Source organism: Camelus bactrianus, chromosome 8, assembly GCF_048773025.1.
Source record: "Camelus bactrianus isolate YW-2024 breed Bactrian camel chromosome 8, ASM4877302v1, whole genome shotgun sequence".
Classification (NCBI taxonomy): domain Eukaryota; kingdom Metazoa; phylum Chordata; class Mammalia; order Artiodactyla; family Camelidae; genus Camelus; species Camelus bactrianus.
In genome coordinates, this window is record NC_133546.1 from 67052856 (window position 1) to 67066233 (window position 13378).

The window sequence follows — 13378 nt, forward strand, 5'->3', positions numbered from 1 at the left end:
TCTTTAGGATTTTTTTTTTTAATGATTAAATAAATTTAAATTCCTTGCTTCTTTATCCCTGGACCTGTTTTATCCATCTTTGAATTTAAATTAATCTCTTTAGACAGTTCAGGTTTTTTTCTAGTTCTCTTTGAAGCTCCTCGAGGTAGTTTGAGCTACACTTTATTTAATAAAAATTAATCAGGATATATATGTGCTCAATGGAAAAAATTTAGAAAAGAGAATAGGTCAAAAATTAACCAGTCTCCCTGATTATCTTTTATTAATACTTTGGCATGTTTCCTCTCAGTTTTTTTCTCTTATGTTTGTCTACCTAACCAGCATGGTAAGAGTGCACTCTTTGGAATCAAACTGCCTATATTCAAACCTGGGCTTCACTTCTGGGAAAGTTATATTTTGTCCTTCAGTTTCCTTACTGGTAAGGAATATCCCCTTATCGGGGATAATAGTAATACCCACTTTAAAAGATTGGTGAGGATTAAATGAGAATACATGTGAAGTGTCTTGAACAGTGCCTAGCACATAATAAAGCACTCAGTAAATATTAGCCATTATTTTCCAAATCTGCTGCATATCATAATAGAGTTCTATAGCCTTTTTTCTACCTACAGTTGCAGCAGATAAGACTTTTTCCATCAGATTCTTGAAGTCCCGGTAAGAACCTCTCTGTAGCTTCATTCTCTAGTGACTTGCCTCTTTATAGCCATTTTCTTAAGGATATTTGACTCCTGGCTTTAGCATAACTTCTCTTTTAGAGAATTATTTAGCTATTTTTTTGTGACCCACATTGTCATGTCATCTCCTTTTCATTTGAACATTTTTGTGATTCTTTAAAACAAAAAAAAATTTTATGTAACTTTAGCAAGTACCTTATACCACACAGTACTTTATTTGATGGAAATCGCCAACACCATATAAAGACGACTTTTTGGATTTGTAGTAAATTTGAAAGATTATTTCTGTACAAATTGCCCTCTGAGTGCCTTGTCATGGATATAGCATTATTTTGTTGGGAAAACTAATTATTGTCTAAAGGAGTAAATCAGTTTGAAGTTTGTTTTCATGTGGTCTTGCTTACATGTTTATCATTATTTTGTACAGACATACTTCAGAGATAGTGTGGGTTGGATTCCAGACCACCGCAGTAAAGTGAATATTGCAATAAAGCAAGTCATGCCAATTTTTTGGTTTCCCTGTGCATATAAAAGTTATGTTTACACTGTACTATAGTCTATTAAGTGTGCAATAATAGCATTATGTCAGAAAAAATGTACATGCCTTAGAAAGTAATACTGTTGGAAAAAAAAGGCACCAATAGACTTGCTTAATGCAGGGTTGCCACAAACCTTCAGTGTGTAAAAAACAAACAAAACACTTTAGTATCTGCAAATTGCAGTAAAATGAGGTATGTTTGTAGTTTACTCAAGTTTAGTTCTGTAGGTTTCCAAACTCTTGTTTTATAGTTATGGGTTATTAATCATACATTTGGAAAGCCATTATTAACACAAATTGTGGAGATTAAAATGAAATCTAGGTACTGATTATCCAGAATACATTTTTTTGTACTTTAATTTAGGAACTGTTTATGTGGTTATTTATTATAAATTATAACTACTTTTGTATTTTATTTTCAGAAACTCTGGAAGCTTTCCAGGTGTTTTGATCAGAATCACAGAATAAAATTAGTCAAAATATAGTATAAAAATGAATCTAATAAAAAATTAGTTTAAATCTTCTGGTAAAATACTTTGATGTTTTTTATCTGAGTACACTTTTTTCTGTATCAGAAAAGGGCCTAGGTTGTACCTTCTGAATTACATGCTCTTTCTTCTCTTTACCTCTTCATCTAATTCTACTGCCACAAAAAATTAGCTCTCCAGGTTTTGGAATCTGTAGCCACATGCTGCTCCTTGCATTCATTACACTGCCAACAAGGCTCTGCTTTCATGATCTGGCAGAAGTTGTAAGCACTAGTTCTAGGCCCTCCAATTCTGACTGTTAAGGAGGAACATCTTTCCTACACTGGAGTAGACATAGTATAGCATACTATGTTGTTCATAAAAGTTAAAATAACAGCAACAAAAAACCAAACTTCTGCATTGTTGTTAATTCATAGTAATTTAAATTTTTTCCAATTCGTCTTTTTAACTAGCTAATTTTGATCTTGGACAATTCATTGCAGTTGTACCATGTGTCCTTGCCTTGTCCATTTTTTAAAGTACTTAGCAGGATGGTCTTGGAGGGTATTATGCTAAGTGAAATAAGTCAGGCAGAGAAAGACAAATACCGTATGATATCACTTATATGTGGAATCTAAAAAACTACCACAAACCAGTGAATATAACAAAAAAGAAGCAGACTCATAAATACAGAGAATAAACTAGTGGTTACCAGTAGGGAGAGGAGAGGGGAAGGGGCAGCATAGAAGTAGGGGATTAAAAAGTACAAACTTCTGTATAAAATAAGCTACAAGGATGTTTTGTACAGCATGGGGAATATAGCCAATATTTTATAATAGCTATAAATGGAGTATAACCTTTAAAAATTGTGAATCACTATATTGTACACCTGTAACTTACATAATATTGTATAACAATAATACTTCAATTTAAAAAAATGGAAAAAAGTACTTAGCAGAAGGAGAAAACCTTTTGGAGGGAGGTGATGGTATTTATGATTCAGTTCTTATTTGTAGAGATTTTATCATGTATTTTTCTGATGTCCTCCAGAATATAGTCACTAAGGTTATTGCAAATGCTTTTTTTCTGGCATCTACTGATTTTTTTTCCCCATGAAACTTGATTCAGATGGTATAGATTTGTATACAGATTTCCCATGAACTTAGTTCAGGCAGTAAAGATTTGTATAATGAGAAAAACTGATATCAATTTGCTTATGTTTATCTTTTTCTAAAATCATCTGCATTGAAAACTTGGGCCCAGCTATAGGACTAAAGTACCATGTTCCTGGATAGACAGATGTCAGTTGTTTATAAGTGAATGAAATTAAACTTAGATTTCCAGTGAATTAATTATTTAAAACTTTTCAGTCATCTTCAAATTAGATAATAATAAATCAAGAATAAGTCATTTTTGAAAGGATACGTCATGAAGGAGAATAACCAGATAAATATTAAAACATCATTAATTATAAATTTAAAATTTTGGTACTGGCAATATACATAGACATGCCATCAGCGGCCTAGCACAGAAATACATATAAGACAATTTAATGGAATAGAGAAGGATTAGTTAATGAAAAGATTGGAACAAATGGTTGATTATTTTAGGGAAAAAAAATACCTTGGAAAAAAAATATCTTTAGAGACTCACCCAATAATGTGTACTAAAACTCAAAATATATTAAGAAGTTAAGTGAATTTAAACCACAGGAAAGTAAATGGAGATGTAAATGGGTATTTATTGTACTTTTGGCTGGCAGGAGGACCCTTCATATTAAAGCAGTAGAAAAAGTTATAAAAGAAACGTACTGATAGAATTGGCAGTGTAAAATTTGTGAAATTGTGAGATGTCACAGAACAGCTTAATAGGAAAACCAAGTATTTGGTGGAAGTTGTTTCTGGAAGTATAACTTGAGAAATTGAAGTTGAGAGAGCATACCTTGCTTAAAATCTCCAGAGTCAAGTTTAAACACAAGTCTGTCAGACTTAAAGCCTAGCTTTTATTTCATTAAGGAATATATCATAGCTGTTAAAATGCTGCTTATGAGGGAAGCTTTTGCAAAATCTTATGTCATTGCTTTAGGTGATAGAATTATGTAAAACCTTTTCTTCATTTATGTTCTTACTTTCTGCATTGAGTATGCATTAGTATTATGATAAAAGAAATCAGTTCTTGAAAAATGACTTGGTGTGAGCTAGGAAAAAGTGACTTTTGGGGAAATTTTATTTCTCATTTTGTTATCTAGACTGTACCCACAGAAACAATAGTTAAGACCCTACTAGTTAGATATATCTAGTTATATAAGTAGTTATATCTAACTTTAAGAAATTGTTGGTCTTTTATCTCTAGTAATTAGTTCTGTAGACTTGTGCACGTAGACTGTTTCAAAGACTGTTCGAAATGATTTGCTGCAAATGACACTTTTCACTATTTTGCTCTTTTTCTCTCTTAATACTTGAAAGAGACTGGTATTTCAAATGGATGACAGTGATTTCTGGAAGTTTCATTTCACTTTACTGGTCTGTTCACTCAGAAAATTGAGTAAATATTTTTACTTATTCCTTTCTCTCCAAATGAAATACATTTAGCAGGACAGTTGGAATGAACTGTTTAGAGATATTTTGAATCTAAAATCTGTCCAATGAAGAAATTCATTTTTGTTTTATTTCTCAACCTAATTGTTTTATTGATGTGTAATTAATTTATTAAATCCACCAAATATGTATTTATCATCTACTGAGTGCCAGCCATTGTCAGCTTTTAGGCTAACCAAAGAGCAAAACAGATGAGAAGTCCTGCCCATATGAGCTTATTATGTTATACTTGAGGGAGGCAGGAAATAAACAGTGAACGTGATTAGCCAATAAAAGGTGGTAGGTCATGGAAACAGAACAAATACTAAGCTACATAGAGGAGGATCAGGAGTTATGAGTGATGGCAGGGGATAGGATATAATTTTCAGGGGGCTGATCAGGTTAAGCTTCATTGAGAAGGTGACAGATATCTGAGGAAAGACCTGAAGGAAGTCAAGGAACTAGCCATGTGTGGGGAAAGTATTCTGGCCAGAAGGAACAGCCAATGCAAAGACCCCCAAGTTAGGTACATACCTGATGTGTTGGAAGAATGAGGGAGATAAGAATGACTGAAGCAGACCAGGTAAACAGCGAGAAGTAACAGGTAAGGTCAGAGAGGTAATGGGAGATAAGATTATGCAGGGTCTTGGTAGGCTGATGTATAAGGAATTTGGTGTTTATTCTGGATGAAATGAAGAACGTTACAATTTTGAACAGAGGAGTGATATTATAGGGCAACAGTTAGGTTGCATTTAAAATGTGCTACTGACTTACTGGAGGAGGTGACATTTTAACAGGCCCTGGAGAGTAAGAAAGAATTTGCCAAGTGAAGAAGATAGAGATTTGCTTTGGCAGGCTTAATTTAAGAGTATTCCCCATCACTCTTACGAAAATAGATGTACTTTTAAACCAGTCATATATGCCACTTGATTTAAGGTTAAAACTATAATAATGTCATATAAAGAACTTACTCCTTTGTGACCTCTTATATCTGTTTAACCATGCTCATTTTAAAAATTGATGTTCTGGTTTAATAAAATTTAAAGAGTTCCTATAATCTAAGAGACATTTCCTTTTTACTCAGAAATCCAATTAGTCTATTAACAATTTCTTTAGAAAGTGAATGATTGCCATTTGCCTTTTCCTTCATAAAACTATAAATTTAATTGAACCATCTTGTGTTTCTTATTATTACCTAAGATTCATTTATATACTTTTTTATTTAAAAGGCTCTACACTCAGTTGTAGGAAACATGAATAAGACAGAATTTCTGTCCTTAAGGTTTCTGAGATCTGGTAGGGAAGATAGGACATTACGCAAATGGTATAGTGAAAGAAAATGTGAGTTCACTGAATGAGAGTCCTACAACAGCCTCCTCTCTACCTTTATGAAAATTCTCTACCTGTTTGATCTGGTCAGGACGTCATCAAATTCAACCTCCTCAGTTGAACTTTAACTATGAACCATACTTGTATTTTTTTCTCTAACTCCCTGTATCAAGTTTGAACCACCAGCTTATTAATTGGGAACTCTACATACTGTTTTCTGTGTATGTGATACCTTTTAGTTCTGTTGTACAAGTTTGTAAATTGGTTGAGGGCAGGGACTCTGCTAGGTACCTTCTCACTTAGGATGCAGTCATAGTATCGCTATTCAGTACTTAATTGGTAGCTAAGCATAACATAGGGTAGCGTGGAATATAGTTTTAACTGTAATATGTTTTACTTAGTGTTGTTTCTGGAAAGATTTACTTGAAATGTTGACTTTAAAGTAACTTTTTGAATGGGATATTTTTATCAATTGACTCTCAAAATGAAAATAAAAATTTCATCCCAGTTTAGGTAAAGATTCACTAAAAACTGTTTAAGAGAGTAGTAACTTTCTCTTAAGGGAAGTATTTTTTGCTTTATCAACTCTGAATTATAAATAGTCTTTATAACAAATTCATCGTTAAAAATTATGACATATATAAAAATGCTTGATCGTCATTAAAATAATAGTTTTGATATTGTGATTATCTCCAACAGTGTTTTTATATCTGAACAGTGTTAAATATTTTAATCAAATTTGACATTTTGAGAATTTTGTAAATTTTGGATGGAGAGAATTAAACCACGTCTTGGTTATACAGCACTGTCAACGTTTGTGTTGTATGCCATCACTTATTTTCTTTTAGAACAGACAATAAGTCTGAAATGTCATTGATTCTTAGTGTTTGGGTAAGATCATGTGAGTTCTCGTTTGGCAGGACAGTTGATGACTTGTGTTTTTGTGTGATCTTTACTCCAAATATAATATAAAATGATTGATGTAGTAAAAGAACATATAAGCATAATGTAGTTACTGCTTGACATACTATTGCTTTAGAACCTGCAAAATATTCTTCTGTCTCCTCACCAGTTCCCAAGAATTTCTTTTTTGTTTGCAAATGTAGTGTAAGCCAAACATTTATTATATGTGAATAAAATAATAAGTACTGAGATTCTTTACAATACACCTGAGGTGTTTGTATTTTACCAATTTTAGGGCATAATTTTAGGCTCTAAACCTGGGTTATATAGTACTTTATACATGTATTTAATTTTCTGTGGGACAAAACTTAAGTGAAAACCTGTAATGCTAACTATCCAATGTAGGTGGCAGTCACAGTCAGGAAAAAAAAGCCTTATATTAAAAGATAATCTATAGGTGAATACTGTGCCTGCAGATCAGTCAGCATTTATTCATTGAGCACCCTCTCTGTCTATAATTATCAGTATAGAAAGTAAGTACAGAGGTAATTTAGAGGGAAAAGAACATTTTGGGCTGGAGTCAGCACATCAGGCTTTGGAACAGAAGACAAATTTCGGTTATATCTTGATGGTTAAAATGGATGAGGTGAAAAAGAACTTATAGGTTCTAGAAAAGGAGTCATTACACAGGTCTTGGGCAAGACCCTCAGTTAATTTTTTTTTTTTATAAATAATGCAACAGATTATTCCTCTGTCTCCATTTCTTGCAGAGGTTTTAAAAACATTACTCAATATGTCATATTTAGAATGTTCAAGAATTGCTGGTTGATGAAAAGTAAAAATCACTGGATTCAGTTTTAACTGCTTTTGTAAGAAAAGCTATGTCATAGAGGCCTTTTAAAGACATAATGTCATATAAAGTGATTTTGGTTTTTAAAGAGCACTAGCCAGAGAGTAAAGAAGTCTGTTTTAATCCTTGCTTCATGCTTTACTTTGTGACTTTAGACAGGTCATTTAACTGAATTTACTTGCTTATAAAATGAGGATGACAGTATATGACTTAACTTATTTCAAGTGAAATAATGGGCTCTTATATTGACTGTTTTGAAGACTTTTTAACTAGGAGCCATATACATTAAAAAGCATCTCTATTTTTACCAACATATGAGAAATTGAAATATGTGAATTCTTAAAAGATAATAAAGAAAATTAATTTTCTGAATTATACTTATTTCCTTCCCCTCTTTTCTTGGTAGCGGATACCTTGTTTTCAAGAAAGCTGAATGGGAAATACAGACTTGAGCGACTTGTTCCAACTGCAGTGTATCAGCACATGAAAATGCATAAAAGAATTCTTGGACATTTGTCGTCTGTGTACTGTGTAACTTTTGATCGAACGGGCAGACGGATATTTACTGTAAGTAGTTTTTAAAGTATTATCTTAATTCAGAAATGAAATTGGAGAAACATTGCTTATAGTTGAACTGGAAATAAAATCTTTGTTTTCCTTTTAATGGAAAACTAGAAATTCAGGTAATTAAGCTTACTATAATAGAAAGTTTCACTTACAGTTGGACTTAAAGTTTGGAACATTCTTGAAAGACATGTTGTGGCCTTGTTACAGTTGTATTATGGTCCTACATCATGGGTAAGTGTAATTTCCAGCATTATATCAAATAATGCAGTTTGACATTTTGTAAAATGTCATACAATAGTTTTAATTCTAAACCATGGACGTTTCACCCAAAGTATATTAAGCAGACTTAGAAGAGTCTGAGAAGTTTCTCTTAAAATAGTGATAGAAAAAATTCCAGGTGTATGTAATGTATTTCTGCTTATTACTTTTTATCCTTAGCACCTCATTCTTCAATGTATCTCATGTGTTGAGTCTCTTTGGGTTTGTTACTGTTTCTTTTAACTTGCTGAATGGAGAAAAGCAGAGCTTTTTAACTTTAAGTGAGAAAATTACTTTTGGAAATATTTCTGTTTATTTTTAGGTACCTCAACCATTATATCCACTAAGAGTAATACTTATTACCCTGTTATGGTTGTACTTATAACTAAATACTACCCTGTGGGCTGAAGGTATGCACTCATTCACAGGGTTCCCAATTTTTAAATGGGAAATGGAATTTAAAGATAGGAAGTCTATCTTTGTGTCTGAAGAGAGCAGCTGTGAATTTTATACAGTCACAACAATTATAGATTTCTCTTTTAAGTAAATTTATGCTTGTAAACAGAGATTTATTTCTATCTACTTTCTCTCCCTTACCCATATACACAGTCATCTGTAAAACAGCTAAACAGCAGGATGTGGGAAAGGACTTCATACATATCTTTTCCCTGGTTCTGGAATCCACTTCAGGCATTTGCAAATCGTTTTCTACATTAATATTCTCCCTTTCACCTTCTCTTTTACCTCTACTGTTCTCTGTGAAGCACAATAGAAGTGAAATTTTAAAATTTTTCTGACAGGTTATTATTTTTAGGGTGAGGAACAGGTATCCCCATATTCGCTGAAGTCCTTGATATACCTACAGCAGTAATTTGCTCTCAAACAGTAATGGAAATTACTTTTAGCCTATTTGAGTTCAATATATTAATATTTAAATTTAGCCCTAAAAACAGAAAGTAAATTTGACATTTCTAATGCTTAAAATAATTCTTTCAAAAATAGTAATAAACTGAAAGAATGACAAAGAAGCGTTACATTGTGTTTATACTTCATTTTGGTGAGTATAAGGTTATATTATTGCACTGAGATTATAAAACATACGTAACTTCATACTTAATTTTTCATGTTAGTTAAGTACCTTTTGTGAATTCTTTTTTGGAAAATGATAGGGATATTAAGTATTTGTTTGTTATACTTTATGAAGTTAGTGTGTGTTTTGATCTGAATTAGACATACAGTGTCCTACAACTTTCTGAGGGAAAATGCGGTGAGATAATGGGCTGTTGCTGTCTCATGAGTTTAGTCGGGTAATAGACGCAGAGCTGAAGAGCCCTCTGAACTAGGGGTTAACAAACCACTACCCGTGGGGCAAATCCAGTCTGCACCTGCTTTTGTACGTGCAGTTTTACTCAGACTGCAGACACTCTCAGCTGCTTGCTTGGGCCCCTGCTCGCTCTGCGCTGCAGCAGCAGAGGCTGGATAGCTGTGCGGAGTCTGTAGCGTTACCATTTGGCCCTGTGCAAAGAGAAATTACAGCCCCGGTTCTGGGCATTTAGTTCCTGCTTTTAAGAGCATTTGATTTGGGGAACAGGAATGATGTGTGAAGAGGAAGCTGCTTTTTGATTATTTTCCTTTAGTTGAAGATAAAGGGAGGAAAATTATCACAGTAGTATTTTATATGGTCTTATCAAGAGTCTAAAAATGTTGATGTCTTATGTATGTGATATAATTTGCTACTTGTACCAAACTTATAGTCTCTTTGTAATTTTTTACTGGTGATTTGCAGTTACAGATTCCAAAACGTTACCTTGTGATAAGAAATGCAAAGATATGAGATCACTATTATTTAAAGCTTCCTTGTATGATTATCACCTCAAGTTGAGTTAGGGTACACATGTGCTCACTGTTACATAACTTCATTCCACTGGGAACACACTAGTTACTAACTAATACTTTGAAAACCAGTCTTAAAAAATGATAGGGTAAGGCTTTAGGATAGAAGATTATGATTGACCAATGAAAGAGTCCTGTGAGAGAGCAGCACACTGTTGTTATTAACTAGAGTAACAATTCAGTAATGGGCCACTCAGTATTTCCTTTTTATGTATATGGTATCTTAAGACCTTGCACATTTATTACTAGGTTCTAGTGTAGATATATTTGAAAGCTTATTCCAAGGGACTTGAGTCTCTTCTGAGTAGGCACAGCAAGAGGCAGTATAGCACTGTGGTTCAGAGTGTCAGTTTTGGCATTAGGGGCTCTTAGTTCCACTCACAGCTCTACTACTTCCTAACAGTGTTATTTATGAAAGATTACTTTACCCTTCTAATCTCCAGTTTTCTCATCTCTTAAAAAAAAGAGGGAGGGAAATAGATGATGATAATAATAATAATAACAACAACAACAACAATAATAATAATACCAACCGGACAGGATTTTTGTGGGATTACATGGAATAATGCATGTAATCAGCATAGAACAAGATATATAGGAAGCAGCCATTAAGTTTTACCTCCTGCTTTTAATTTTATAGCTAGATTGAAATAAGTTTTATCCGTTTAATTTCTTACCTATTTAAAATCCTATATATAAATGCCATACAAGATTTAAACTGAAATCCTTGTAATTGATAAGTGAAATTCTATATTAGGAAAATTAACCAATATTTTGTACTAGAATATTTTAATAATGGATGCTTCCCCTTCCAGTAGTATAATGAGAAGAACCCAGAGTGGGAGGTAGCATAATTCACCCTACTTCTCTCTTAAATTTTTTTTACATGGTTTCAGAATCAATTGCCTCAAATAATATTTACTAGAGAAAAGCAGAATTAATGAATTCTCTCAGGAGTAAGCCATTCACTCATAATAAAAGAGTGTGTTGAAGACCATATAAAAAGATTTTCCCAACTTTTTAAGAAACAAAATATATCTCTCCAAATTTTGGCAAAAGAGCATAAACTATTTGCATAAATTCAATAATTTATAATAAAGCTTATGAGTTTACGCATTCCTTTAATGAGCTTTAGTCTTTTAGGAGTCAGATACCATTTTAAATGCTTAGGATATAGAGATGACAAAGTATCTGTCCCTGGAGAGCTCACAGATAGTCAACACAATATTGATGCAATATGATAAGAAGCTTGATAGGAGAAGCACAAGATGCTGAGGTGTCATAGGGGAGAGGTACCTAGTTCAGTGTGTGTAGGAGATAGTAAGAGAAACTTACTAGAGAAGTGACACTTCAACTGAGTTGAACAGGATATTGCAGACTTACAGAAAGGCATTTACAAAGTGGGAGAATGTAACTGCAATTGTATATTATTGGAATCAATATGGACCATTATTAAGGGCTAGAGATGTTTTTGGGGGACAAGATCATCAAGATTCTTTTGTGATGTATGAAGGGATTTCTTTCCTGAAGGCAGTGGAGCAGAAATGATGGCTTTAGAAGAGTGAGTAGAAGGTTGGGACACGTAGAATTTGAGATGCTTCTTAGATTGCCAAATAGAATTGCTCAACAGGCGATGGGAGCTCAGAAGAGAGATCTAGGCTAGAAGATTCAACTTGGAAATCATTGAATATGGAAATTGATTATTTTACTTGATATGTATGTAACATAAGAAGGCTAGAACTTCATCTTTTAAAGCAGACTGAAGAAAAGGAGAGGAGTCAGTAATTAAGACTGAGAAAGAGCTAGCTGCCTGAGAGGCCAGAGAAATATTTAAAAAGAAGTGGTGTCTTAAAATCCAAAGGATTAGTATTTCATGAAAGATGGAAACCTAGAGTAAAACTTGAACTGAAGGACATCTTTTGGATTTGGCAAGGCCATTAAATGACCTTAAGAAAACATGTTTCAGTTTTAGGGATGGGAGTGAGGTTGCAGTGCACTAAAGGTGGATTGGGAATTGAAAAACTGAAAAGACAATATAGATTAATCTTTCAAAAAACTTGACAACTTAAAGAAAAGGCTATTTTCTGAATGTGGAGTACTACCACTGAACTTTATACTTTTATAGTGTTGTTTTTCCTTCAGTGTTGCAATGAATTTGTTCAGAGATCTGTCTCTATTAACTTGTGAGCTTCTTTAACAAAAAAGCCTTTTTCTTAAACCCTTTTAGATCTGTAGTGCCTTACAGAGTATCTGGTGCATACAGTAGGCATACAACAAAAGATGAATGAATCAACCCGTTAGTTAGAGATACAAAAATGAATAATGTCCTTTCTTGTAAGAAACTTCTGTTCAGGGAGATACATACAAAAATAACTAAGACATATTGCCTTCTACTGTGCTTTTCTGTGTTTCAGACTTGCAAAGCCCATTTATGGTTTAGAGTCTTTTACTAGTTACTCCCTTTGCCTGGTATTGTCCTCTCCAAAATACTCCTGTAACTGAGTCTCTTTTTAGCAGCTCCGGTCAAGCAAACACTGCTTTCTTAGAGACTCTTTTCTGATGACCTTCCTTCCTCGTATTCCGCTATTGTCTATCACATTACCTTACTGTATTTTTCTTGCAATATCTATCACTGTCTGGAATTCTTATTTTTAAAATTTGGGTCTTATGATATATATATATTTTTTTGTACTAATAAGTTCCATGAGGACAGATGGGACCTTGACTGAGTTGTTTATGATTACTGACTACAGTAGGAATCCATGAGTCTATACTGATGTAACTAAGTAAATAAATAAGTGAGAGAGAAGGGAAAACTGTTATTTACAGTAGAATGCCAACTGATAATTGTAGAAAGAATGATGGCTTGGCAACTGTCATAGTGGTGGTTGATTCATTTGTGTGTCATCGATGGAGACTAAGACTGGTAGATACTGATTTGAAGATCTTAGCATAGTCTTGAGTATGTTCTCACAAGACACTAATTTAATTACTCAAAAGGGGGAAATTTGCAACTTGAGAGGGGAGAAACATTGGAAACACTAACATGACAAAGTTATTTACTTCACTAGTGGTGGGATGGGTTGACATTGTGTATCCTCTGAAGTGGTGCACTGAGAAAAGCACAGCATCGTGTCTGTGGGATTCCTACCAAGACAGTATAGTCTGGGTCTGGTCATGAATAAACGTTAGAGAGATTTAGGTTCATGGTCATCCTATAGAATGTAAGGTCTGTATTCTTTATAGACTTCTGAAGACATGAAACACAGAGAAAGCCTGAGGAAATACTCCAGATTGAAGAGGCTGAAGTGACAATAACTAAA

General features: G+C 33.5%; 1 protein-coding gene across 3 annotated transcripts in view; it reads left to right on the forward strand.

The window, feature by feature from the left end:
* Nucleotides 1-13378, forward strand: part of PHIP (PHIP subunit of CUL4-Ring ligase complex) — a 125877-nt gene that overhangs the window by 26724 nt on the left and 85775 nt on the right. For all 3 annotated transcript variants that reach the window (XM_074368708.1, XM_074368709.1, XM_074368710.1), the window contains exon 7: nt 7744-7904. In XM_074368708.1, the coding sequence (XP_074224809.1) occupies nt 7744-7904 (161 nt within the window). The remainder of the gene's footprint in view (nt 1-7743; nt 7905-13378) is intronic.